The following is a 27918-nucleotide window of genomic DNA, read 5'->3' on the forward strand; positions in this document are numbered from 1 at the left end:
TACATTTTTACCATCCGTTTATTTATTTTCGCTTGATTTATATTTTTTCTCTTATATTTTTACGTCTGCCTTTCCTGTTTGTTTGTTCGCATTTTCCATTTCCTTTTCTATCCCTTCTTCGTACAATATGGGGATTTTCTACCAATGCTGCCTGCAAACGTTCTTTGTTTTCTTTTTGTCCCTGCTGAGCCGCACTGCAAAAAAAACCACGTTTTCTAATTCGTATTCGCAGTTTTGTATTTAATTTGCACATTTTTATGATTTTTATTTCACACCTTTCTCATTCGTCGTCGCTTCGTTTCGCTTGACTAAACCATTTTGATAAGTAAAAACACTTCTATTTTCTTTGCGTGAAGTGAAAATTTCTATACCTTCTCATCGGATTGCGATTGGAATGGAAATGAAAGCTTCAAATTTCGGATTCATTGTGCTGAAAGGAATGGTTCGCAAAAAGAAAAAAAAACAATAGCCCCGAAAGTTAGTTACTTAGGCGAAATTAACATTTAATTGCAATCCTAATGAGAGTTAACAAAAGTACGCTCGGCAATCGTTTGGCGATATCGGTGACATGTGTGTGTGTACTATTTAGTTTAATTATTTTTATGTACCGCCGTTTTTTATTTAAATATTATTATTATAGCTTCCGGGCTGATAATTAAACAGGTCGAATTTCTTGTTGCACTATCAGTAGAAACGTTGCTCCTCGGTTAATCTCATTTAGCTTAATTCGTTTCACTACTACTGTACTCGAACTCGACGAACCCTGCACACCCTCTGACTGCAACGAGAAGATCCCTTTTTAATGCCTGTTTAATGCCTCCCAAACCCTAGCGTGCTTAAACCTGCTCGATGCTCGATAATACAACTATTTACAAACGTGTGTTCTGCTGATGTGTGAGTTTCTAAATGTTTTAAATTCCGGAAGGAAGGTACAGTTGTTGGAACATGATCCTTGCTTCATTGCCTTACCATAAAAGCTAAACGTTACGCTTGTCTAAAACATGCACTAGCTCACGCGAATCGTGTGGAACAAAGTCAGCAGCAGCAGCAGCACATTTCTACCACTCGCACAAAACAACAGAGGGAGAGCGAGAGAGAGAAAAATCGTCACAAAATAACCTTTGGAGAGTGGTTGTTCTTACCCGAACAATCTTAAGCCAAATTTGATTAGTTTGCCGTAGTCCCTAGTCCCTTCAGACTAACTTAAGCACTAACACTGCTGCTGCGATCAAGCCACCGGCTCTGATCAGGTGCGCTCGGACTGACCGATTTAAAAAATATATTTATTTATCGTACACAAAACTCGGTAGCAGCGCCATTTGCGTGCCATAATTCCTTACAGTGCTGCTGTCGGTTACCTACTGTGTGACCGCCTACTGACGTCCCGACACGTGCCTCAAATCCAGTTCCGTTTGTTTTGATTGTTGTGTCTGTCGTGAAGACTACGGTGTGAAAACGAGTTACAATACTACACAAAATGCTACGGTAAAAGGCAGAAAAACGCAAACGTTCCTTAGCAAAAAGTACGAACTAGAATTCGGCAACGGAACGGGGGGGGGGGAACCTGATTGTACTGCTCCGGTACACGCTACGGTTATGTACAAAGGTAAGTTTGTCCACGGCTGTCAGACGCGGAGCAAAGCAACACGCTGGCCAACAAAATTGAAACAGAAACACAAGCAACACATTTAACCGTCGTGTACCTTCGGGAGGATCTCTGAAGCAAAGAGCCTCCCAATGTCTCGTCGTTGTTCGATAAGGTGAAGTATGTCTTGTGCGCTTAAACAATTGTCCAAAGCTGGAACTTAACTCTTAAGCAAATCACTTCCCCAAAAGCAGCTCATACCACCGACGGCACGGAACGGAACCGGTTCCACTAATATTACCAGGCGCGTGTCTGCAACGGCAGATAGCCTCCGCACTGCTGCTGGTGGCTGTTCGTCATGAAGTTGTTCTGGTTGCGGTAGGCCATCGCCAGACTGTTGGACATGAGCGCATTATTGCACGGCTGCTGTAGCATCTGATGTTGATGGGCTGCCCCGTTGTACGACGACAGCAGGGCCGCCGACGCTGTATCGGGCGAATGAGCGTTGGACTCGTTCAGCAGCACAATACTGCCGGAGCTGGTGGGACCTCCGCTTCCGTTGCTAGCTCCACTGCCAGCACCACCTCCATTGCTGCCACTGCTGCTACCGTTCGAGCTGGGGCCACTAGTTCCGGTTCCGGCCGAACCGCCGCCCGACCCACCGGCCGACCCACTCCCACCTATCCCGGCCGATTGCTGTTGGTGCGAGTGTTGCTGCTGCTGCTGCTGATGATGCTGTGCTGGATGTTGCTGTCCATGCTGGGACGGATGCTGACCGTGCTGCTGGTGTTGCTGATGCTGCTGCTGCTGCTGTTGCTGTTGCTGTTGCTGCTGGACGGCAGCGGCGGCGGCGGCTGCAGCAGCAGCGGCAGCTGCCGCACTACTGCCGCTAGTGTTGTTTGCGCTCGCATTGGAACCGCCGGAGCAGGGCTTGCCATCTTTCACTAGTACTGGTACGGCCACACGTCGTGGTGAGCTGGCTGACTGGGATGAAAAACAAACCGCGCATTAGTCGGACGAAGGGGTGCGGAGGACGAACCCGGCGGCAGCAGCGGTGGCATCATGCCGACCAGCATCGTCGCCCCGGGACCGTAATGCGCAGCGCCCGGCGGCAGCAGCTCGTCCTGGTCCGGGTCGAGCAGGTCCTGGTCCTGCACCCGGAGCTGTTCGTGCTGGTCCTGCTGCTGGTGCTGGTGTTGCTGGTGCGGCGGCTGATCGTGGTGCTGGGGATGGTGCGGCAGGTCGGTCGGGGTGGTGCTGGATTCCGCCAGTAGCGTCGTGGTACCGGCAGCACCAGCAACAGCAGCAGCAGCAGCAGCAGCCCCAGCTAGTGACGCACCGGACACGGTTCGGCCGAGGTTGCGCACGTGGTGCTGAGCGCGATTACTAACCTGATTGTGCTGGTTCTGTTCCGCCATGGCCTTTTCCTTCGCCTGCCGTTTGCACTTGTACCGATGATTTTGAAACCAAATCTTCACCTGCGAGACGGAAGAGAAAGAAACGGCATGGATGACTACTGAGCCTGTATGCAGATGGTGAGGAATTGTTGTGATTCATTTTCCCTAGACTTGAGCAAGCAATTTCTATAGAGAGGAGATGTTTAAAGGTATTGGTTCTGTGTATTGGACGATGAAATTAGTTGAGGAAAAATGAAAAATGTCTTCGCCAACAGACAGCCGCTTGAATGTGACATAATATTCTTTCTTCTCCAACATCCTCGACAGACCCTCGAGACCTTGCTCAAGAAACTTTCGGTTATGTGCTTTCTCCGATTTCCGCCATTCTCAAGCTCAAACGACACAGCTCTTCCTTGGCGGCTTTAAACGCCGATCGGTGACTCTTAAAGGCAAGAAATTAAACGCACCGTAACTTGGCGAGCGATCTTGCCGTTTCATCTCTATCTCCATAGTAACCATCGCGGTGGCCTCGCTTGGTTCAAACGATGTGGTAGGTTCGGTGTGTTCCTCGCAGACATCTAGTGGGAGGGGAAAAAGTCACGCAACCGTGGACGGAACCCCAACCATCCAGCATCCCAGGCGAGCCTAGCCACGAACCGTTAGAAGTGTCGTCGTCGGCTTAGGTAATATGATTTAATATACGGTGACAGCAACCCCATCGGGACCACCGCGTCTCAGGAAGTAGTGAACGCGGATGCAGGAAGTACGGTCGCGAAACATATCTCTTCCTGCAACGTCAGTGGTCTCGCGTTCCACACGCGTACCACGGCCTTCCAAGAGCCATCTCCTCCTTCCCTGTTTTTTTACTTTAATTCTTTAGGCATTTTCGAGGCGAAACTAACCCCAGCTTCTTCCACGTTCCACTCTGTCAAGCGAACCTTGAAGCTTTTTTTTGCCCGGACGAGCTTTATGACGCGCACGTGTGTGTGTGTGAGGGTTTTTTTTTTTTCGTCTTGCCATACCATTTTTGCATTGTGGCTCGTTGGTTCTTTGATGATAGTTGAGTTGGCCTACGGTGCGCCATCTACCTTGGCGAAGAGACCTGACGGCAAAAAGGTCCAGAGCATATGTGTGTGTGTGTGTGTGTGTGTGTGTGTGTTTGTAAGTATGTTGAGTAAAATTACACATAAGTGTGCACTATGCCTTTTCCACTGAGGGCCCTTGTGCTAAAGATCCCGAAATAAGTGATGCAGTTTTACACTGCCACTGCACACTAACGAAACCCCGGTACTGGATGGTGGGTACCTGGGTGGGAAATTGTGAGGCCAACAAATTAGTCTCGATTTGTGGGCTTTTCCTCTCGGTACCGTACGTGTACGTGTGTTTGTGCTAAAGCAGACTTCAGTCAGTTTCTGAAGCAATTGCTTACCCTTCAGAGTAGAAATTTAATTTTTAATTGTTATACTGGTGTTGATGTGTTTAGAATGTTGTGGATGATTATTAATTTTCCTTTTATTTGGTTCTAAATTTTCATCTCTTACACTAAGAAGATATCTCAAGCTCTAGAATTGTGTTTTTTTTTTTTGAGTACAACTGTTCTTCTTTTTATCGTTAAACCTCCATATTAGTCCCACCAAATAGTCAGCAATACCTTGGAGCTATGGATCCTTGCCTCCATGATTGTCTGTGCTTAGGATAGCTGATAAGGATTCAGGAAAAGGGCGATGGCTTCCGATTTCTAACATGACTAGCCGAGACGTTCAATGTCTCGAGGCTTCTGTTTATGAAGAATCATTTTTTGTTCCTTCTGAATCACTCCTAACGAATGTAACCGTGAGGTTTACGCATACTTGCATGATATGTTTTGTGGAAGACTTCTTATGATTATTTTCTTTTTAAAATCGTCAATGTTGCATCCCATTTCTGGTTGTCGAATGAATTTAAAATCGGCCGTTATTTATTTGAGCACCTCACTAACGGATAGTTCCTCAACATATTGCGAGCTCATTGTCGCTTGAAGTTCACCGAAACATTTCACTACTAATGAACTGCCCATTGAATTAGCGAAGCAATTGCATTTGCCCGTTAACAAAAACCCCGTCGACATAATCGTCAGTCGTATGCAACAACCGAACTAGCGGCAAGACATTGGCAAAACTGGAAGGATATAATAGCAAAACAAGCATAGAAACCGTGCCGACATATCCTGTGCGCCTACTAACCCGGTGGCGCATATGCACACCGACACACACACACACACACAAACCGCCAGCACTACCTTTCTCCAAAAGGCTTTTTGGAGAGGCTTTTTGTTACGTTGCAAGTGCCGCAAGTGCAGGCGAAGGACGCGTGTAAACATTCATTTAGTATTCTCTTTGAGTAAATAAGGCAACAAAAACTCGGCTCATTGAGATGGGCGAAAGGAAGCCCTGGTGCCTCACCGACCTTAAAGTGTTGATGCATGCCTGCACTTTGGCGTTCGGACCAAAAACGCCTTTCCTTGGCGCAAAATTGAACATTATCCAAGCGCGTGGTCGGCGCGTGGTTTCGGTGCAAGGAACGATCCACGATCGGAGCGAAGGAAAATTGGAAAATGAGTAATATAAAGGATGTGTGATGTGTTAGGAGGCAGGCAGCAAAAAAAAAAAAAATTCGCCATTATCAAGAGTTAAAGGCTTCATTTGGGCTTCGCGTCGCCCGCTAACTGGGTCGCCGCACGAGCTGGTGGTACCTAGTTTGTAGTCAATGTAACCACCGCTAGTGGTGCCGGCTGGCTAGCTATTATGCAACCTCAAGTGGCGCGTCTTGGTCCTTTTGGCATGAATGCATCGAGCGGCCGGAGCTGCATTTAACACTAGCGGCAGCCACTTTCCTGCTTTTTAATTACGAGCAAAATCAACCACACAACTACATTCAACCAATTCAGCGGCGGAAAATCGTGTGTGTGTGTGTGGTTCGTGCTTTGTCCGTTTAGGTGGAAAGGACCCACTCGGTAGGATGCTATCTATTTTTATACCCTAGCCCTCTTAGACATGTGGGTCTGCCTAGCCCTGGGTGAGAGAATAACAAACCCCGTGTGCTGACGGTGCTGTATGCAAACAACTTCTTCTTCAATTCAATCTCCATCTCGAAGTGTTGCACCACGGTTCCCGCAGCTCAGGAAGCGAAGCTTTCAACGTGGAGGATGAGTGTAATATTATCTCATCAGCAGCTTTCTCGGGGTGCAATTAGTAGCGTAATCAAGCAGCACGGGTTTCCTACGGCTGACTTCCCCTGGGGAAGGGGCGATTCGAAAAAGGACACTCGAATGAAGCAAACACTACACACCACAACGCCGACACACGAGCCCATCTCACATTTTTTTGTTGCCGTTGCTTCTTTATCTTCCATTCAAGCGCGCGCATATGCATTTATTGGAGCACGAAGGCGATCTTGCACCGAGAAAAAGCAGATACATTCTATCGTTGTGTTGTACGGGAAATGGGATGCACTAAGGGGGGAGGAGGGGTCCTGGGAGCTTTCAATTCATTTGCAGAATTTTTATAATTACTATTCGCCTAGTCTTGCCGGTACAATCAGTCAATTCCTCATTACCACCAAGCAACAACATGCGTTTGCCAAGCTGAAGTTGAAGTCACGGTGAACACTGAATAGGATGTAATTTAATTTGTGTCTCTTCTTGCACAAGCCGCCCATAATTAAGTGTCTCGGTGGAGAATTGGCCCAAAACAGTACAATAAGCTACACCGACCGAATGAAGCAATGTAAACGGTTTAAATAGGAAATGGGAAAATTGCGTTGTGCAGTAAAAACAGACCCTGGTTTTAATAGAATTTCCCTTGATTAAGGGAAATCTCCCTTCAGGATGAATAAATGCATCAATTTACGCGCATCTTTGTATGTGTGTGTGTGTAATTTTAATTAAGTGCAGTTTTTTTGTTCACGATTTAAATAATTGTGTTATTAGTAATTTGCGACGTAATTGCGTCGTTTTGTTTTCCTAGAAAGTCCTCTCTCTCTCTCTCTCTTTCTCTTTGTGTCCTGTTTTACACCTGTGTTCATCTTCGCCTAACGATTCCGATCTTAGGCACATTCACAAAACACGCACTGAAAGAATAATTTTGTTTGGGCCTCTGGCAACCATTCGCCGGCCCATTGTGCGCGCTCAACCGTGCTTGCAACCAAGGAATGCTTCGGATCGGTTCACATCGCTAATAATGATACCGCCGCTGATGATGATGATCATAATCCATTGTAAAGCACTTGTTAATTGGGTCGGGTAAGCCGCGTGGGAAGCGATGCGTCACCACATTCTAACCTCAAACGGCTTCGCTTAAATGGCGAAGCTGGCCGGCCGGAAGTGTGGTGGAAGGATCCGGGCGACGAGGATCCCTTGCGTTGCGACCACCGTTCAGCTGCGGGTGGCCCTGGCTGGTGTGTTGCCTTCGTGGAACCGGTACCTGCCCAAGAATCCGGTCGGTATGGCACGGTCTGTTTATTTTAGATTCAACCCTCCCGCATCATTGAACGAGCATCGAAGTTCGTGGTACGTTGAATCGTTGAGATCGGCCAAACGGTTTCGGGGTTTCCCGGTTGTTGGGCGAAGGATTAAAAAGGTAGCCCAATGTTTACGGAGCATCAATCTTCAAGGGAAAAAGGGAAGTAGTTTCCGTTTTTTTTTTTGCGATTCATTCCCCATTTTCTTACCTCGCCTTGCTACCACGAGTGCGAAAAATGTGCGCCTGTTTACGAAAAAATAACACGATCCGGGCGAGCGTAGCAAGATTAGTCAAATTTAGGAAAAACACAAAAAAGTGAAATATAATAACAATAACACACGGCCTCACGGCCTAATCATTCGCATCCGGATTTCGGGATGGAGGATGTTCCGCTGCTCCGAGTGGCAACTCCGTCGAATGGGAGTTTGGTATTAGACATCAGGGAATCGGGGGTTTTCCCCGGTGGCAAGGATGCGCCCCGAACGGAATGAGTTAACAAACAACAGCAGCAACCGGAGTTGTAGCGTTTGGTGGTAAGCTGGAATTTCCACTATCCTTCAGGACCAATCAGGCTTCTTTATCAATGAAGCTACTAAGGTGTAAGCAAAATTTACCCCGTAGCTGGGAAAACATTTATTTTGTGGTTTTGATGGGTGTAAATAAACACATCCGGAGTTAATTTGTGGTTAACTGGCAATCTTTTCCCTTTGGAGCAAAACTTAAGGAAACTAACGGAAATCGGAGAATAACAAACTGTTCAGTAGAAATGTTCAGAATGATGTGTTTGGTATGGGAGGACTTAAGAACGAAGTGTGGGCTTTATTTTCGTGGCAGGATTTATGATCGCAAGTTAAAGAACGAGTTGTAACCTACAATAATCAATAATAGACCTTCATTTATAGCTTAATTCAAATCTCAGCTGTAGGAAGGGCTCATCAAGTCACAAATTCTGTGGCATGAAATAATAAATGAAAATTTAGTTCTCTTTATTTTTAGGGACCATTTCATCATGAGACCTAACTTTTCTACTTCTTCTTCTATATATAGATATAGCCTTCTATGTAAATGAGAACTTGCTGTTATCTCACATATTCAAAGGTTGACTGCCCCTAGAGTCATCTGCCTATCAAGAGATCTAATAATCTTTTAAAAGATGTTGTACTAGCTTTAATTGAATTTTATGGAACGGTACAACACTTTTAGAAAGATCAAGTCAAAGAAATTACCCTCCAGGATCAGAAGAGACTCGAACGACTATTGGTTTAACGAGACTTTTGACGGGGCAGTTTGCTATGACATTAGCCATTAGGCAAGTCTTGACGAGCAGTTGTACTTATATTAGTATAAGCTTCACAATGATTGGGTAAGATTGCCAAAAAGCTTCTATTGATCGCTGATGAGATTGAGTCGATTAACAATGGGCCCACCGTCGGACGCATTTTCACTCTCATTTTCAGTGATGGTTACGATGACGGGGCGATCCGGTAGCCGAGGCGATAACGGCGCCGGTCTTCATACGGCAGGACCGGGGTTGAAATCCCATCCAGACCACTTCTCCGTACTTTACTTTACTGCGGGTAAAATTAAGTCACAGAAAGCCAGAAATGGCAGGCCGAGACGTCTCGAGGTTGTTGTGCCAAGGAAGAAGAAGAAGTTACGATGACGGCTTTATCTCATACATGAACGATGAAGTTTTGTACTACAATATCTTGGACAATTTCTTCACCGTTTAGATCATTCTTTTGACCCTTAGATTCCATTTTCACAACAAAATAATAATAAGCAATATGGCTAGGCTGCCCTTGATGAATAAAAAAACGAACAATACAATAATAGTCTCTCAGGTCTTAAAACAAGTCTTAAGGGTCTTAAACAATGTGTGGTTCTTGATAGAAACCAACAACAAGACGCTGGTGAGGTTAGAATTGGATAAGTGGTCTGTTTTATCTAAATCGCTCATTATGTTAAACCTGGAAACACTTTTTACATGTCTTGAGCAACACTGCTAATCGACTAACTGAAAAATCCTCCGATTTATTCATTCAATCAATTTTTTTGTGAAAATTCTAGGAGGATTCATCCTTGAAAAACTCTCAGTAAAAAAACAATGTTGTGGAATAAGCTATTCCAGGTTTCTTGATCAGAATTAAAACTCATAATGATTCTTCGACTAGTTTGGCCATAGCATCTCCAAATTATTTGATAATTCTGGCATGCAAATTGTCAGTAAATGATAGATATGAGATAAAATACGAAGGACAGTCGGGTGAAGGAAGCATTGAACATATTATTCCGTCGGGGCCGAAAGAAAGCTGAAAAAATAGCTGGAAAAAATGTAAGCCTTAACTACTGTTCACCTCATCCAGCTTGCTCAAAATGGGAAATTCTACTATAAAAATTTAATTTATAGTTTCCTTATTTCTGCTACAAAACAACTGCCTGCCATGGATGTCATATCACTGAGCTAACCATTTTACCGTCGGCAATGGCCACCGTGACGTGACCGGCAACCGGTGTTTCCTTCAATTTGCTTTTACATTCGTCATTTTGCGTTATTATTTTTGCATTCTCCCTTACATTCTGTTCCACCCCGTTCCGTTGGCCAAATCTGTACCATCCGCACAAACCGTCGTCATCCGGCAATTGTATTGTATTTAAGGTTTACCTTTTTCCCCAAAAACCGACGACCCGTCGTATAGCGCAATGCACATTCGACACGTTAAAATAAGTATATACGTCTAGCAGCAAGAAACAGCAACCGAGAGACAGAGAGAGAGAGAGAGCGAGAGAGGGACGAAAAAAACGAGCTTGAACCTAAATCCGTAGGGTCATGATTACCAGATGTTTAAGTGAAGTCCCGAGCGCGTCAAGCACCTCCGTGCCTGAACCTTGACGGCTCGAGAGGTTTGTGGAATCGTACCTTTCGTGTGCGTGTGCGTTACGAAACCTCCGGTACGGTTTTATTCGTACAATCGGAACAGTATGGCTACACCGATGTACCATGATGATGTGGAGAATCAGCAAACAAAAAAAAAAAAACGCTGTGTATAATAAAGAGCAAAACGCAATTCTCATGGAAGAAAAATAAGAAGCGAATCCACTTGAACCGCTTTCGAACCACTCCACCCGGTCGGTGGCTTAGCGTTCGATTCGTCCTGATTTTCGTCCTGGCTGATCCTGCTGCTCAACATCAACCGTCAACATCTGCCCTCGATCGATAACCGCACGCAAATATTATTGCTCCTACCGGGGTAATGCCGTATGCGCCGTGAGCGTACACACCAGCGGAGCGAACGGCCAAAAAACAAAATGGAGAGGTTTTCCCCCCAATTTTTTTTCCCGGGTTTTCGCAACATATTTTCCGATTTAAAAACTGTGATTGTGGGCTACGAAATACTGCGTAAAGCGGGCGGATTACAGCGGGATGTATCAGTACGATAAGTAGCTGTTTGTAGAATTTACAAATTTTTATCGCTTAATACGCTACCGGATTATTATTGTTATTCTTGATCGGGTGTTTATCGATTGATGGTGCTGATGATGTTTTGTTTTTTGGGACTTTGATTTGTTGCTTTGAAGACGGAGTCTTCCGTGGTTATCAAACAATCACCAAGGAAGCACTCCATATCCAGGACCAAAGACGCAGAAAGTGCGTTGTGGGCCGTTCTCCCCAAGAAAAATTGCCATTATCGTTTCCGGTCGTAATGTTGTTTATTGTTACAGCAACGTAAATCTGCTGGTGAAAGCTGCTTATGTTTATGCACGCTAATCCAAGTCCTCTTTTGCATGCGAGAATTTCCGTACGCAGCTTCCGCCAGTGCCGAATGACTTTTGACACTTGCCTCGGTTGAGACAAGGAACCGTAAGGAAAATCCCATTCTGAAATTCCAACTTCTAAGGATTGGTTTGTTTTTATTGGTGATGTTTTGCTAGGTTTTCTGGAAGATGGCACCTGACTGTGGGATTATGCTTTACGTTGCATTCGCCGAGAGAATGGCTTCAGAAGAATGGGGTGAGTTTGTTATGAGATTCATAGGGTTTTTTGATTGGTTATGGGTTAGGACATTGATTTAGGAGGAAATGGAGTAGTTATTTTAAATTAATTCGACACAAATCGACATCTCAGTTTATAGTGCAGTTAAAGATATCTCAAGTCCTATCAACACATTATCTGCAGTCCAAACCGAACGTTAACGTGGCCTGCAGTGTGGTTTGCCATAACCTAAAAATCTACTGCGTGTAGCTCTTGTAAACTAGCTTGCTGACACAATCAAAACCAAGTCCCGAAAACACATTCACCTGCTGCTGGGTGCGCTGGGTGTATATTTTTATTTTTGGCCAACAGTCAATCCCACTACTCATGCGATCCCAACCACTTCTGGCGACGACAATAAAAAAAAACATCATTCAAACAGCCCGGCAAATCCAAAGCACCCCAAATGTCCAGTTCCGGTTTCAAAGCAGACACCCACAGCAGATGATATACGTTGGTTGGGGCGTTTCGAGCTTCGTTAGAGATTTTTTCTCTCGTTCTGGGGGATTCGCAGTGTCGTGTGTCACTGTCTCGCTGCCGAACAGCTCCAAAAACTGGCGTTTCAGTTTCGGATATGATTTTTGCACTACCAAGGGGCGGGTGAGGAACTGCGAGTGGGGGGGGGGGGGGTTGGGGATACGGGACGGAGGAGATGGAGGAAGGATCTACAATGACACTCTTGACGCTCTTGCACCCCAACACATCCGCACACCACGTGCGCGCTTCCGCAGCGACGGTTGCTTCGATTTCAATTGACAGTCTCGTTTGTCAAATTGAATTTCTAAAACGAAGTGTCACTTGAACCGTTAATCAAAAGTGACATCGTCAGAAAAGCGAAGAGTGGCGATTCAATAGAAACCAAGCGCTCGTGTGTGTGTGTGTGTGTGTGTGTGTGTGTGTGTGTGTGTGTGTGTGTGTGTGTCCCGTAACACTGTAGTTGATGTGTGTGAGTGTAAATTGGAGCAATAGAAACAAAACGCCAGCCAGCTCCCGGGCCAGGATTGCTTACAAAAAACTTAAGCCTCATCGAAATGGGGGCGTTGCAGTGGGATGACATTTATGCACGCAGTTGTTGTTGTTTTACATCAACCAAAAAAAAGTTGGTGTGCTATATACGGGTTTTTTTTCGTACTCCGTCACTCGAAATCCCCGACGCATTTCGAGTGTTTCGCTATGCGCAGAAAACTCCACTCCACGAATGGAGGATCAAAGCTGGCGTGCATCGGGTAAGTGGCATCGATCCGCTGGAAACGCTGGAACCGAACCCCAAAAACTGTATCTTTATCAGCCGTGCTGCATCGATCGAGTGCCGAAAAGCTGCTTTAAATTGATGCTTCATATAAATCATCGGTCCATCATCATCATCCTCATCAGGTGCTATAATCCTTTCCACTCGTGCTAGCTTTTGTTCGAAGTTTTTTGTCCGAAAACCAAGAAAAAAATACGGACCCGACTGGCGGTTTTGATTGTGAAACAATTTCACTGTACTCAGGAGGTCTCGTGCTCAGCTCGATCCCACAGGGAGCTCAGGCAACACAGCTTTGTTGTGAGGGTTTTTTTTTCTATCGGGAAGGTGTCCGTTCCAAGGTGATGTTTTTACAGCGAATTATCGACGAATGACTACTCTGCCCTTCATTTCTTGGAGATCGAAAACACAACGAAAACCATGTTTTTTGCCTTTGAGGACCAACTCAGCGGGGAATTCTTCTCGTGCTGATTTTGTGAGGATACGTAGGGGTTTTTTATTCGCAACAACTACAACGGCAAAAACGGGAGCATTTAAAAACCTTTGGTGAGGACTTGTTACAAGCATCAAACTAGGGAACAAAAAACGGGTTGGCTTAACCTTTTCCATGCTCGTCCAAGGATACCTCTTGAATAGCGCATCCTTCGAATCGACGGGACAACCATTCGATTCGCGTCCCGTCGGTAATCTGATTAATGTGTTTTTCTTGGAAGACTCCTACCGTGATCACGCCCGGGGCTCCATTGTTGGTTAACACATTGGGTCTACCATGTTACGCTGGTTAAGGGATATGGTGATCGCAGTTGGAAAGGATTTTCGCGCCTATTACAATCAAGATTATTGAAGAAATGCCCGTGAGAGAGTTGCCCTGTGATACAGAAGAGATTTTTTTACCAAGAATCACGATGGTCAATGTTAGACAAAAATATCACCTCCAATTGTACCCTCGCTATCAATTACTAATTACGGACGGATTCATTTATTTGACAGCCCTAACAAACATCCTTCCGTATGGTGAATTATGCTTTGCCAAACATCATCATCTGGTTCCGGTTTTCCTTCCTGCAAGTTCCTGCACACTATCGCACCCACTCCGCTACCACTGATTCGGAACGACTTTTCACACCCGCCATTGGAAGGAAAAATGGTCGGCCTCACTTGAAATGTCCGCAGTCCGTGTTTTATTTTCTCGCCCGCACGCGTACGGTTATTTGTATGTTGCCTTAAGGCCACTGTGCGACACGCGAAAGGGCAAACAGATGCAAACGGCAGCCACCAGGCCAGGAAGCGATTAGAATCGATTAACCCCGTCGTCCAAACAAACTGTCACCGGCAGGAAGAAGCAGGCATCCGGAACGGAATTCGGCTGGATGTCATAATCGCACGGTCTATTAAAGATCGTTCCCCCTTTTCCTTTACCGGACGCACGGAAGAACGTTCACGCACGGCCCAAAAAGAAATATTATTGCGTGCGTGCGTGCCAAGGGGATAACTGTCAAGCACAACATGGGGTAGGGTTTTTCGCGCGCGGTCCGTAAACCCTGTGTGTGCAATGAATGACACTCACTGGGCTCACTCGCTACAGCGTACCCTGTCAACGACACGCGTATCGAATCAAACGTGGTGGAAATATTTATTTTTCCACTCTACGAGAGCAGGGTTTTCAGGGTGTGAAAGTGTGAAAATAATTAAAAACCAATGCACAAAACACAATCCTGATCCTTTTTTAGAATGTGCCACCCAATGGACGATCGTTTGGTTCGCAGTGTAGTAGCAGCTTACCTGTGTTGGTGTGAGATGTATTAAGCTGGCTAGGTGTTCGCGTTCTGGGGCGGATAGGTATTTTTGCTGCTTAAATCTTCGCTCCAGCTCGTACACCTGTGGGGAGAATGCAGAGAGAGAGAGAGAGAAGGTGAACATTAGTGTTGGAACTTCTTAGTGCTTTTTACTCAGTTTCTACTCAGCTTTCATCATCATTTTGTTTAGAGGCTTTGGCGTTCTGACACCTCTTTCGCCACATTTTTCTGTAACCGATAATATGGCTCAGAAAATGTGCTCAGTCAATAACTAGTGACGTCAGATTCAAGAGTTCTATGCGCTGTTCTCTGATCTCACTGTTATTCAGCAAGTTAAACTAGCTGGTGAGCTGGAGATGTCATGAGAATGACACCAAACTCTTCTTAAGCCTCCCTCAGGGACAGAGCCAGGCTTGGTTGGTTGGATTTATTTCAAGCTTCTTTTAGCCAGCCTGCCCACTCAATATTTTGGATCTTTTTAGGAACTAAATTGATTTCTGATGGCTCGTAGACATATTCCGCTGTGCATAGGAACTATACGAACGACATTGGAGGAATCGTTCCTGTGTAAACTGGGCTTTGGCTATCCCGATGCGGCTAAACCAGAAATCGCAGCCCAAGACTTCTTGAGACTATAGTATTCCTTAAAGAAAACGGCAAGAGTCAACGAGTGAACAATGTTCTGGAGTTTAAACTTTAAAATAAGAGGGATTATTGGGGAGGCTAAAACCTCCAAATTCTTTCCATGGTTTCCTCGTCTGCGTCGTTCAAAATTCTTGAAAATATTCTTCCTTTTTAAAATTAATCACGATTTCAATTCCGATGCAATATTCTCCAATCACAGCATTAAATCGTGAATGGAACAACCATCCCTACAGTTGTATTCAATTACAATTATTGCATTTTTATTTCGGTGAAGTCTCTTTCGGCCCTTCTCTACTTGACCTTCTTCAGCCAAAACGGACCGAGAAGGATTCGCATTTGTGAATTGCAATTCGAAAAACCAAACAACGGCTGATCCCCCACGTAAAACGCACAATGCCCTTTCGTCGGTATTATTTCTGCCATGCTGCCCTACCTGCTGCCTCTGCTGCTTCCACTCGCTCGCCTCCCCAGTAATGGTACAAGTCCGAAGGGCCGGTCGCTCCTTGCTACCGTGCCGAGAACTCCAAACTCCCTCGTGCACGCTCATCTTGGACGAACAAATATTTGCCCTTTTCGGATGGCAACGGTCGGAACGAACATGAAACATGCATAAAAGTATTGACAAACAACCAGCCCGGCTGCTGCTGGTGATGCTGCTGCGTATGCTTCGGAAGCAAAAGGGACTCGAATCTGTTCACCGATACACCGGAGGCTGCCATTCTTTCTGTGGCCCCCCGTACCCGAAAGGGACAAAGTTATGATAATCCCTTTTCCTTGTCTCCTCTTGCCATCTAACTCTCCTTCCCCATCGTCTCTTCACCTTTAATCGTTGATTGTTTTGGAGGTAATCGTACCGTTTGTCGAGAATAACAAACCGAGCACATTGGCTACGCAATGGAAAATGAATCAAAGATTGTTCGGACACAGACACGCTCCCGGCCAGCCAGCAAACGACAAAACCTAGCAACGCGTTACGAAATCGTACCGGTTTCGGGAGATTTCATCACCAGGCGACAAACCCGCCCGGTGCGAAAGTTAATCAAATATTTAAACGAACAAGACACAGCAACAGGAACACTTTGGCACGGGGCGGGTCGTTTACGAAGATTAATTCTATCTTGTACCTTGTCAGCGAAAAAAACCCCCAGGGTGCCCACCAAAATGGGTGGTTTTGTGGCTAATCCTCCCACTAAGCATTCCCCGGCGTTTTATTATTCCATCCATCCCATCCCGACCGTAGCTCCGCAGCCGAGTCAAGTGGCAAAATATTGACAAATCGATCACGACCCACGCAGCGAAACCAGCACGTCTAGCGGGCAAGTCAAGCTGTACAGTTGAAGTTGTGTCTAAAAATTGATGATTATTTAACTTTTTTTCCCCCAATTACTTGACTACTCCGAGGGCACGGAAACGGGAGCACGCTTGGAGCAAAGAGTTCGGAAGGGGGGGAGGAGTTTTGTCGCAGTGGCGTACTTTTCGGTGACATCCACTTAAAATTAAAACTGAGGTAAATATTGATCCACGAGCCACGGACGCATTGCGGATCGTGTGCTGTGACATCTTTGTTTTGTCCCAAGCAGGGGCAAGTCCCAGTCTCTGTGTTCGGTAGCCAAAAGTGCGGCTAATGCGGTAAAGCTTTTTTGTTTTGGGCTGCGGCCTCTGTTCGCTGTTTGGTTTCGTGCGCCCGTTGTTGACAGTTTGTTGAAAGCGCTTGTTCGAACGGCACCGTCAGTCAGTGGGTTGAGTGGGTACGTGCGATCATACTCTCCTCTCGACCTTGACAACCGCTTCCTGTGGCTTCCCATTGCGACCCGGTTTTAGCTTTATTTTTGTAGCCCTTACAGCCCTCATTCTCCATATCTTATCCTTTTTATAGGCATCCGATATACATTGTTGGATATAAGTCATTGAGATCAGAGTTTAAGTCAAACATAATATGAGCTAAAATAAGAATCCAGGTTCACTGCTGCTCCCCGAGAATGCTAACAATTTAGGAAACAAAATTCATTAAAATAATCGTTGGTGCTCTGTAGAGCGCGCACGAACAGCAAATAAGCTTCCCGAAGACCCCGGGCTCATCAAGACGTACTCCGGTCACAAAACTTTGACTTTTCTGCAACCGAAGCTTGGCCTGGCCAGGGTAGTTCATGCCTTCCAGCTTATTGTTCAACCGTTCCCGCAGGCCGTTCTTAAACTTTAAACAAAAATCTAAGTAAAATATTTGAATGTCCGTAAGAGCGGCGTATATTTGTGTTTGGGCAGCGAAAGGAAAACCTCCCCACACAACGGTTGCATAGGATGGATGCAGCCATGGGGATTGGAAATTCGAAGCGCATGCCTTCCTGCCAGAACTTTCCCCCAACCCAGGAGTACACACCGGGACACACAGGGTTAAGAATGCGCTAGTGCTGCTGTTACGCTTTATATAAACACAATGCTAGATCCCGGAACGGCAGCGGACCGGGCAGCAGCGGACGAGCAATTGGGGAAACACCGTCCGCACGGGAATATCTATTTACAAAGCACTTGAAATGAAATGCCAAGTTTCATCAGCAAACTAATATAGGAAGATGGTGGTGGTGGTGGCCGGGAGGAGGGGCTTGGAAACCCCGGGAGAGGGGTGGACAACAGTCAGTTTGTCAGCAGCATATCCCGGTAGCTGCCGACGACGACAACAATAGAGCTCGGAGGAGACGAAAGACCACGACTACGACACTAGTACCGGGGTTTGTCTACTACCTACTAGCCTTGTGTCGCCGCGAATCGTCCTCTGAGTGTGTGTGTGTGTGCGGGTTTATTGACAGCCAGCCCGACTCTGGTCGTACAGCCGTCAAACGGTAGCGATGATTCGGTGAAATGTCAACGCTGCGCCAACGAGTGTGTTTGACACACCAAAATACTAACCGACTGGCATGGACACTGACAGGGCAACAACGCAGCCAGCCGTGTGTTTGTATTGCTGGATTAAATTTTTACTGTTGTTGATCGTTTCGCTGGATGTTTGTGCTGTCAAGATCAATACTTTTAAGGGTGTTTGTGTGTAGCAAGTGCCGTTCGGGGGATGGAAAACTATTCGCTCACAGCCACCGATCGGTAGAGAAAGGCGATCAAACAGCATTTCATAACACACGCGATCACGTTGCGACACGGATGTCAACAGTGCTGCCTGCATCTCTGCACCACAGGTTGCAAAAGCTTTCCATTGCGATCGCTAATGCAAATGCTGTCTCGCTGAGGTGCAGGCAGCAAGGTGTAGGATGGGCCATTCCTGACGGGAGTTCAGCCGTGATCAAGGTCGCTCGCGTCGTATGACGTCAAATCGTGAACCTCACCTGAGCCTGCGTGAAGAGTACGCGTCGCTTTCGTCGTTGCGCGAGTGGAAACTGCATCGGTTTGGTGTCGGACACGCTGCACGCTGCCAGGCTGCCCATGTTGGACATGGCGTGACCCATCGTTCCGCCGGCCGAGCCCCCCATCAATCGGGATACTGAAATGGTAAGCAGATAGTGGAACACATGATGAAAAATATTGGAATATGTTATCAAAATAGTTATTTTGGAAGAATAGGAAATAGAATTGAAGGTCGCCCTTTCAGGACAGCCCGGCATCGATAATGAGATGCGTCCAGAATTGCATAACACATCCCCAGAGCTGTGTTTACGACCGTTCCTACTCCCGCAATTTGCATACTAATATGATGCTTAAGTGCTTGGTAAACGTGGCCGCATCCTCAGCACAATGGCGCACCAGTGCCACACAAATCGCTCAGACTCATCGGTAAGGAATCCGATTCTCCGATCAAAAGAATTGGAGAGAATTGCTGGCTCAGAAACAAAATCGAAGAAACCGAAGAGAATGGCTTTGATAAATATTTATTTACTGCACTGTATCACATCAAACATAGCGCGTGTCCTAAGCTTACACCCACAGCGTAGGCCGACGATACAATCGAAACGACCTTAATAAGCTCACTGTGCGTGTGTGTGTGTGTCTTTCGTTGGGCCCACTTCACGTCTCCAATTACCAACCCAAAACTATTCAGCACCGGAGTTGCCTGGAGTTGGGAAAACCTCAACTCTCAGCCTCGCATAAAGTCATTCGCTTGTGTTACGTTCGATACCGAAAATCCGAACCACTTAAACTACGCACAGGACGAGATTCGGTTTAAGTAGCATTCCCGACCGGAAGCGACCGGGCGAGCAAGTCAAAGAATGGGCTTTACCCACCTCAACTATTCCAGTGCGAGTGATGTGAGGAAAGGCACAGCAAAGGCATTCACTTTCTTTTCCACAAGATATGTGCCCGGTCGGTTACACATGTTCTGTATAATAGCCCAGAAAAAGAAAGGATACAAGTACAACCCCATCTCACTCCACCGTTGGATGATTACGGCTCAAGTTACGGGGAAGAATGTACCATAACACCACACCACATTCACACCACGGTGGACCTTTTTCTTAAGGAAATTAGCTGAAAATTTGACTTCCTAATGGAAGGCCAGAGTGTGCGAGCGATTCCTTCCCGGCCCAGAAGACTGCGGCCGGGTCACAGAAAGGATCGGGCCAACGTAATCGGATACCGAACCGAGCCCGCTAAAGGCAAGTGGGCTTTCAGTGCTTCTTGCGTTCGGTTTGCCAGAGGAAGGCAGAATCCCATGTCAACACCATCAACACACCCTTGCAAACCGGGAGGGGGGAGGCCCATAAAATTCTCCAATTTCATCGCTTCTCGCACTGCTTTACCTCACTTATGTGGTGGCTGGTGATGGTAAGGATTAGTTTTTTCATTTGTCTTCTTCTGTACAGTTTTACGGTAATTTATATGAATTTCTAATGTAAGTGACCCTCTAAAATTAATATTGTGTTCAGTTTAGTAGTAGAAGTACAAATTTGATTGTCTGGAAGCTCCAATTTGTTAAATAGAAAATATTCTCATTTTTTTTAACCATATCACAATAATTTGAATGAAACAGCAACACTTTATACACAACAGCATCAGTAGATATCATAATTAAGACTTCATTATCAGGGCTCTTTGAGATGTTAGATCCTCTTGCTAATATGTAGCGAATTAGACTCGCCAGGCTCTGTTTCCTTGGTCAAGTCATGAGAATGATACCGGAATTCCTATAACATCCACATGACAGAGGAGACATGATGGACTTCAGCAGCAGCTTCTTGTCCTATAGAGTACTAGTTTTAATCCTTAAATAGTATTCTATTTTTTGGGCATAAGAAAATTGGATTAAGCTATCAAAGCAATGCTCGATATCCTAAAGTCATATATACGACTACAACTATAAGACTGCATTTTCAACTCCAAGCTACCACCAAAGCCTCACCAAAAAACAAAAAATAGTCGTCTATTTTCCAATTTTCTCCATAAATCCCTTTACCGTGACCCGACCAACCGGACGTGCGGCAAGGGTGCAAAATAACATTCCCAACCTGACGGCACCATATCTTAGCGACAATCCTCTTATCTTTTTTTCGCCAAAAAAAAAGCTAAGAACAAACAGTCGGCCAACCGATTTGCTAGCGCGAGCTTCAAATGTTTGTTCTGTCCCTGTCGATGCAAAACAAAAATCGTCCACCTGTGCAAGCAAAAGGTCCAGCGTAACAAACGGATTGTGGATGATGCACGATGATGCTATCACGAAGATGTAATCCTATTGCTACTGCCGGTACCAGGATGACTGGCCCGTCTTTCTGCTCGTCGCTGTATCGATGATGGTCGATTGAAACAGGGACCAGAGCAAGCGTAGATAAAAATCCTTTCCAAAACGGACACGTAGTTAGTTTGTGGCTTAGTGTACAAAAAAAAAAAAGTAGCTCACAAGCTCCCAGAAGATCTAATGGTAAACCATGTAAGGATTGATCGGTTGAAGGAACTATGCGCTGCTATCGGTACAACTAGATCCAGCGTTGTGCGTGTTTTTGTATTTTAAAAACGATCCCTGTCGTCACCTTTTCACCATCATCCAATATGGAAGGACCCGTTGGAATCCTTACCGAAACCACTCCACTGGACGTTGGTCCGTTGCAACTAGCATAGGAGCATCCATTTTGACGGTTTTCCGCCCTTCTCACCAGCGGTTTATTATTCAACCAATTTGCACCCGCCACAAATACGGGCACCGAGGGCAAGATCAGGGCGAGATCCATTATTTTCCCTTGTCCCGTCGCATTGAGCCAGGCGCATCACAAGACCCTCATCTTTTTTTTTTTTTTGCTCCGTATGAGCGGCCATACACTCACTCAACCGCAACCCCAGAAGCGGAAGATCAGAACCAGCCCCTTTTATGCACTGCGGCCACTTGAAACCGGTTGCACTTAATCGAAAATTTATTGTTTCCATTTTCCGCCCGGACCGCTCCCTCAACGCTCAACGCGGTAAAGTTTTTCCTTCCTTCCGGACGGTAAACGGGGAAATCGAGAGAAGCACCGAATCAAAGCTAACCGCCTTCGTACGTGTTGTTGGTACACGCATAATTTCATTCCGGTAATAAACTGCCAACTCTCCGCGTTACCGCTATCTATATGTGCAGTAGAAAATGTCCTATGCCAGCGATTCCAAACCGAAATTCGAACAGAGAAAAATGCGGCCTTCTCTCGCTTGCGATTGATGCAACAACACTGTGGGTAGGTTTTTGTGAGGGAAAAACAAGAGTCCTGCTTCTGAATCGCCTCCGGGAGCTAGGAAATTGATCACTTCCGGCAGAGGTTTTTCTCTTGTTGAGGGCTACACGTATGCGTTCCTCCCATACTGTGGAACACTATCGCAAGGATCTTAGGATGAGGAGTGTTGTTGGGCTTTGTTCAAAGTGAAACTACGCGTGAAATAACTTAACCCCCGTAACTGTCCCTTCGAACCGTTTTTCACAGCTCAACAAAAATGAAGCATAGATTGATAAGTATAAGGGATAAGGATATCTTAAAAAAGGGGGCTAAATATCGTTTGTAATAGGTAGCAGAGGAGTGTTTAAAATTTAGAAGAAGTTTAGAAAACAATTTATAAACAACCCCCCTAAATCTTACACAAAAATGACATAAAATAGAAGAACATCAGCTTTCTGTAATTTAAATCCAGCTCACAAAAATGCTGGATGCTTACGACTGCACTTACAGCTCCATTGTTCCGACCATTTTTTTTTTTTTTCAAGCTTCGGATACTGTCGTAAACTTCTGTAGAATATCAATAAGAATATCAATTTTTGACGCAAAGGCGTCTACTGTGGTTTCTAATTTTTTTTTACTTTAATTTTAATTATGAAAATGTTGAGTAATGCACTTGAAACACGAGACAAAATTGACTCAGAACAAGCTTGAAAAACAATTAAAGCTGAAGTTCAATTGAATCGATTGTAATCATTGTAATTGCGCGTAATAGAGTAGTCTCAAAACAAATATTTTTTTCTATCTGGAGACAAAATTTGTTGACCACAAGGCAAACATTGAAACATTCATGACCAGAGGACTTACCGAGCGAAAATTAAGCGTTAAAAACTAGCTCAAAGAAACCGTTCTTAGTAACAATCAAATTCGTTACTAAATCGCAACGATCTTCCCAATACTTATCAATCCATGCGGTGTGTTACTTACACACCGTAGAATATTACTGCACTCGTTCTGGAGCACGGGGGGTGGGGGGGTATCACAAACGCACCGTACAATGCCCTCGCTTTTGTGGCTCAAATTGTGAAACCGATAATCATTATTCTAACCCGAAAATCTAATTTTCACTTCCATTTCGCACCATCACGCCTGTGCCCGCTGTGCTTCCCGGGCCTAGGGTGGATGATCTGGGTGCATAATTGTGCGGTAAATTGGTTGTCAAAATATTGCCTCAACAAGCCAGCCAGTCAGCAGTACGTGTGTGTGTGTGTGTGTGTGTTAGTTTGGGGTGGAGGAGACTTGTCAAAAACTGGCATCGAAAGAAGAAGAAAAAAATGGGCAGAAAGAGGGAGCTGGACCGTGTGTTGCCCGAGGCGATCGCACATTGCCAGGATGTGGGTTGCTTTGATTAGCTTTCACTGTGTCGGTGAGCCGGGTAATTCGGTAATTCGATAGTGAGGAGGAGATGGTGATGGTGGAGGCTTTTATTCTCGTCCAGAAGATTTGACACTTTTGTGTGTTTGTGTGAGAGGGTGTGGTTTCTGGTGCGTAGCCACTTTTACTACTACGCACGGGATTAATTCCATTGGCATCGGAGTGTGGCTGTATTGTGGGGTTTTTATAAATCAATCAATCTGTTATCTTATTACGAGCAAGGGTACAATAATAGGGCAATTAGTGTGGTTTGGACGTATTAAAATGGTAATATGCCGTAATCGTTTGTATTAATGCAGTAGTTGTATTCTCGTAACGTTTTTTTTTTTTTTTTTGGGAAAGAAACAATAAGTCGTCTAGTAACTCCAGTACTAGTATTTCTAGCAGAAGGAAGGATTGATAACAATGTTTAAAAAAAATTAAAATCTTAACAATACGGCCAGGCTGTCCTTTTGGAATTGAAAAAGTCATTCGAGGAATACAATGGATTCCCGGATATTTTTTCTATGTGACAATATCGGTTCTTCACTAAGTGAATCATCTTCAAAGCCGCGCAATTTTACGGACACATTGAGGCACAGATTAAAAATTGAGTTTTTTTTAAATACTATTTTTATACGTAAAAATATACAAAAGATGTGTTCTGACATTGTTTCCAACCAAGCAGAAAAACTAACCTAGTAAAGGTATGGTAAATCTCTACAAATCTCATTTTCCCAACAATTACTACTGAGGCTTCTGTTTTTCCCCCCGAAAGCATTCATTAGACATCCCCTCACCAAAAGTGTTTACTTTGCTTCTGCAAACTATACTTTATTATACTCCTGTAAATGATCATCATCATTCCTTTTGCCCGACCATCTATTATCTTGCACCATTCAATTGCAGTTTACAAACAAAACGATCCATTTTGCGCTGCGAGTCTTACTTTCTAACCATCACGAACCGCACAAAAACGCCAACCGAACTGCACCAAAATGCAGTTGCAAAAGTTGAATGCGCGAACGTCAATCATCAGCGGCTGCATTTTGCATTTGTACGGTGGTGCTGATTGTTGTCATTTTCTTTTGCCTCGCTTTTTTCGCCGATTACTTTTTTGCATATCCACACGCACACACACACTACAAACAGTGCACCGTGAGCAGTCTTATCCCCAATGTTTGTCGACTCTCTTCGACGGTTGCGTTTGGACATCGAGCAGACTCACACGCGGTTGCTCGTTATGCACCGAATGTGTGCATCTTGTGCAAGTGAAACTTCACCTGGGGTAGCCCACCTGCAATCCCGTTTTGTCAACATACCCACCGATGGTGATGGTAAGGTCTGTTTATGCTTGCAAAACGGTTTTGCATCGCAATCGATACGATCCGGGAATCGGGCGAACCGAGTGTGGTTAAATACAGTTAAAATGCACATATTTTGCAGTGCAATTGCACAGGCACACACTGCCTGCAGGTCGCCAGCTCAGCGGATTAAATCCATTAAAATTGTGCAGCGATGATGGCAGCGTGATTCGAGTTGTTTTGTTTTGCAAATGTTTGAAAGTTGGGAGTTTTTTTTTTCGTTTGCATTGGAAGCACATTACGGGAGCTTGTCGGGAGTTGGAAGCAAACTTTGAGCGAGCCTGATACACTTACTATCAGAAAACAGCTACTCAAAACTCTTGCCAACACTGCACTTCCGAACGGGATTACTAACCAATATTTTTTTTTTTTTGCTGTCTAAAAATGGAAGCTCAACTTACTCGCAAAGCGTGGATCACTGGCGGTAGAGCCGTACCAGCCGGCGGCGGCCGAATTGCGCATATCGGTGTAGTGGCCGGCCAGTGACAGGTTGTCCGTCGGCGCACAGTAACTCTGCACACCGGGACTGTGGTACAGTGGGCCCATGGCGTACGGGTTTGCCATGCTACTGCTGCCGGTCGTCGTGCTGCCGGTGGTCGTGTTAGGCCCGAGGGCACTCGGTGAGTTGACGCTGCTACCGCCGCTAAGGAATGAAGCAGAAATGGTGCATTAGCTTACGGGTCATAACGATGAGAGATGATGAGGTTTAATGGATCGAAGTTAGATTTGTTTAGTACAAGCAATTATATCAGAGAATAAGGCTAGCATGCTTTCTTCGAATGCTTCAAACAGTCTAAAGTGAGTTGTGAACATGGAAAATCGTATAAGTTTGATGTTCATACAGCAAACATGAGATTAAAACTAATGAATTGATTTATTCCAAAGTTAAAGTTAGCTTCAACAATTCCGAGGAGTCACATAGATTAAAAAAAATCATAAGTCTAAAATTTCACATAAAATAATAAAATCGAATCAGAGTTAAGTCAAGAATTAGATTTGCTCCGCAAAGAACAACTCAAATACATCTTCAGAATAAAAAAGCTTTAGAATCTAGAAGAAATCTCTTTAGAATCTTCAGACTTATTGGAGGAACATGAGTCATTGTTGGAGTTGTCTGATATGTCCTTAATATACTTAATAAAGACTTAAGCCAGACATAAGGCTCCGGTCATCAACACGATCGCGCCGTACCTGTACGGTGAGGGTGGATTTGCGGTCAGTTCCAGCTTGCGGTACTCCTCGATCGGGCTCAGTATGTCGGTGACGCTAAACGGTGTCGAGTGGCTGTGGAGGGCCGAGTTATGCTGCAGATTCTGCAGATGCTGCAGGCTGGTCAGATGGTGATGGTGATGGTGGTGATGGTGGTGGTTTGGCGCCTTGGGCGACAAGCTCATAACCAGATCGACACCATTCAGATCCGGTAACAGTCCATGCTCTTGCTCGGAATCGTCTGGATACACTCCAGAGACACTCGATAGCGTGGTGGACATGTACCCGAATTCGCTCGGAGCGCCAACCGACAGGGGGGAAGATAAGAACACGGAATGGGCGACGCACCTCAGGGAGCGCTGCAGAGCTCACTGTCGACGGCACAGTGACGGGGGTGTTTTGGGAAATCCGCTAATGTTTCCTGCTACTTTTCGAAAAAATTTTTTTACTCCCTATTACCACCGTTGTTTCATTGCTTTCGGGTTGGGTTCTTGGCACGGATTAGTAAGCACACACATAGGAGCACACACACACATCACACAGCACACTATCCATCAACATTAATCCCCCGGACACAATTACTGCACAAATGAAGCTAACCTCGATGACTTAGTATAAGCATTTAATCCATGGCGGAAAGGCGAAGCGTCATCAACTTCAGCTGTAGCTCCTAAAAGGATAATGTTCCTTTTACACGTTCACACAAACACACGGACACAAACGGGGGAATGTTTCGATTTCGATGCGGAAATGCCCAGCTTAGTAACCACCGCTTGCTGAGTATGTTTTGATCTGTTTAATCTGTCACATATCCACCTGTCAAAATGCACACTAAAACTGTAAACACCCGTCAAACCCGACGCTGTCAATATTCGTTCTTCTACCTTGAATCACTTCACAGCAACTCACACCGCTTATCGACACTCTTACCACACTATTGCTTCACTAATTTCTTAAACCGTTTTTCCGTTTTTTTTCACGTTGCTTCAAATTTTCCTTTCCATTCGTGGCCACAAGAGCTTCTTCGTACGCTCGCTCCGATTGCACCGTGTTGGTCACTTTTCCGCACCGGTTCTGGCGTGTGTGTGTTTACACAAAATTAGACTCTTATCTCTCGACGACGCACTCACCGTGGAGGACAAACACTACCAACACTAGGCCAGGGCCTGGGTTTCGATCGCTACCGAAGAAGCTTTCCTTTCGGATGCGAGAGCACGACACACACACACACACACAGGCGGAGCGCCGGGAAGAGGAAAAAAAGACACGCACCACTCGAGACGCGCACGCAGCGTGTTTGAAATGTGTCCGTCAAAGCGAAGCCTGAAGAGGTCTGTCTGCCAGTAACTGAACGAACGAACTGCTGCCATTCGACGCGGTACAGCTTCCTTCATCCCTACTACAGCAGCAGCGAACAACAGCGGCTGGAAAGGCGGTTGCCCTGTAAGGGATGATGCTCGTTTCGGTGAGCGTGAGCGACACGCTCAGCCCGTGTGAGAAATGCGTGAGAAATGTAGGCGGAGTCAACCGGGCGAGCCTGGCATTCCTTGGTGGTTTGACGCGTTCTGTGGTTTTGATGTGTGTTGGAAGCGTTTGTGTCGACGCTGTAGAAGGGGAAAGGAAACAAAGGGATCGAAAGGAAAGGGAAGAAAAGGGACCGGAAGGGAAATGAAGCACGCCCACTTTACGAGCACCATTTTTTGTTGTGTGCGTTCGCCATCATCACCATCTGATTGGTTCTCGAGTGCTCTTGAAAGGCGTGTCTTTCATCCGAAAATTGTTTTTGTGTTTTTCATCTATTCTTCTACTATATCATGTGGAAAACCAGGGGGGGTTGGAAAGAGGTGAAGAGTGAAGGGAAAAAGGGAAAGGGACGAAAGGAGGGGATGTTTGGAAAGCGGGAAACTAGTGTTGTTGTTGTTTTCTTGCCTTTTTTCTATATTCCGGGTTTGTTGTTTAATGCTCGCGCTATTTGCTATTATAGTTTATATTATTCGCTCTTTACACTCGCTCTTTGTCATTTTATCGCACCGTACCGCACTCTCTCCTTGGAGCACTTTTCCCCCGACCCCTTCAGCCTACAAGCGCTTGGGGAGGCTTTTTCACGGCTGCCAAGC

The 27918-nt window shown here is 45.5% G+C and overlaps 1 protein-coding gene across 1 annotated transcript; it reads right to left on the reverse strand.

The window, feature by feature from the left end:
- Positions 1-27251, reverse strand: LOC118502857 (thyroid transcription factor 1). The gene is made up of 6 exons (XM_036035566.1): positions 25784-27251; positions 24994-25235; positions 18534-18688; positions 14543-14638; positions 2977-3063; positions 1-2569 (listed from the first exon to the last, which is right to left on the reverse strand). The coding sequence occupies exons 1-6, from the start codon at positions 26080-26082 to the stop codon at positions 1883-1885; spliced, it is 1566 nt and encodes a 521-aa protein (XP_035891459.1). The 5' UTR covers positions 26083-27251; the 3' UTR covers positions 1-1882.
- Positions 27252-27918: the final 667 nt, after the last annotated feature.

Source organism: Anopheles stephensi, chromosome 2, assembly GCF_013141755.1.
Source record: "Anopheles stephensi strain Indian chromosome 2, UCI_ANSTEP_V1.0, whole genome shotgun sequence".
Taxonomy (NCBI): Eukaryota; Metazoa; Arthropoda; class Insecta; order Diptera; family Culicidae; genus Anopheles; species Anopheles stephensi.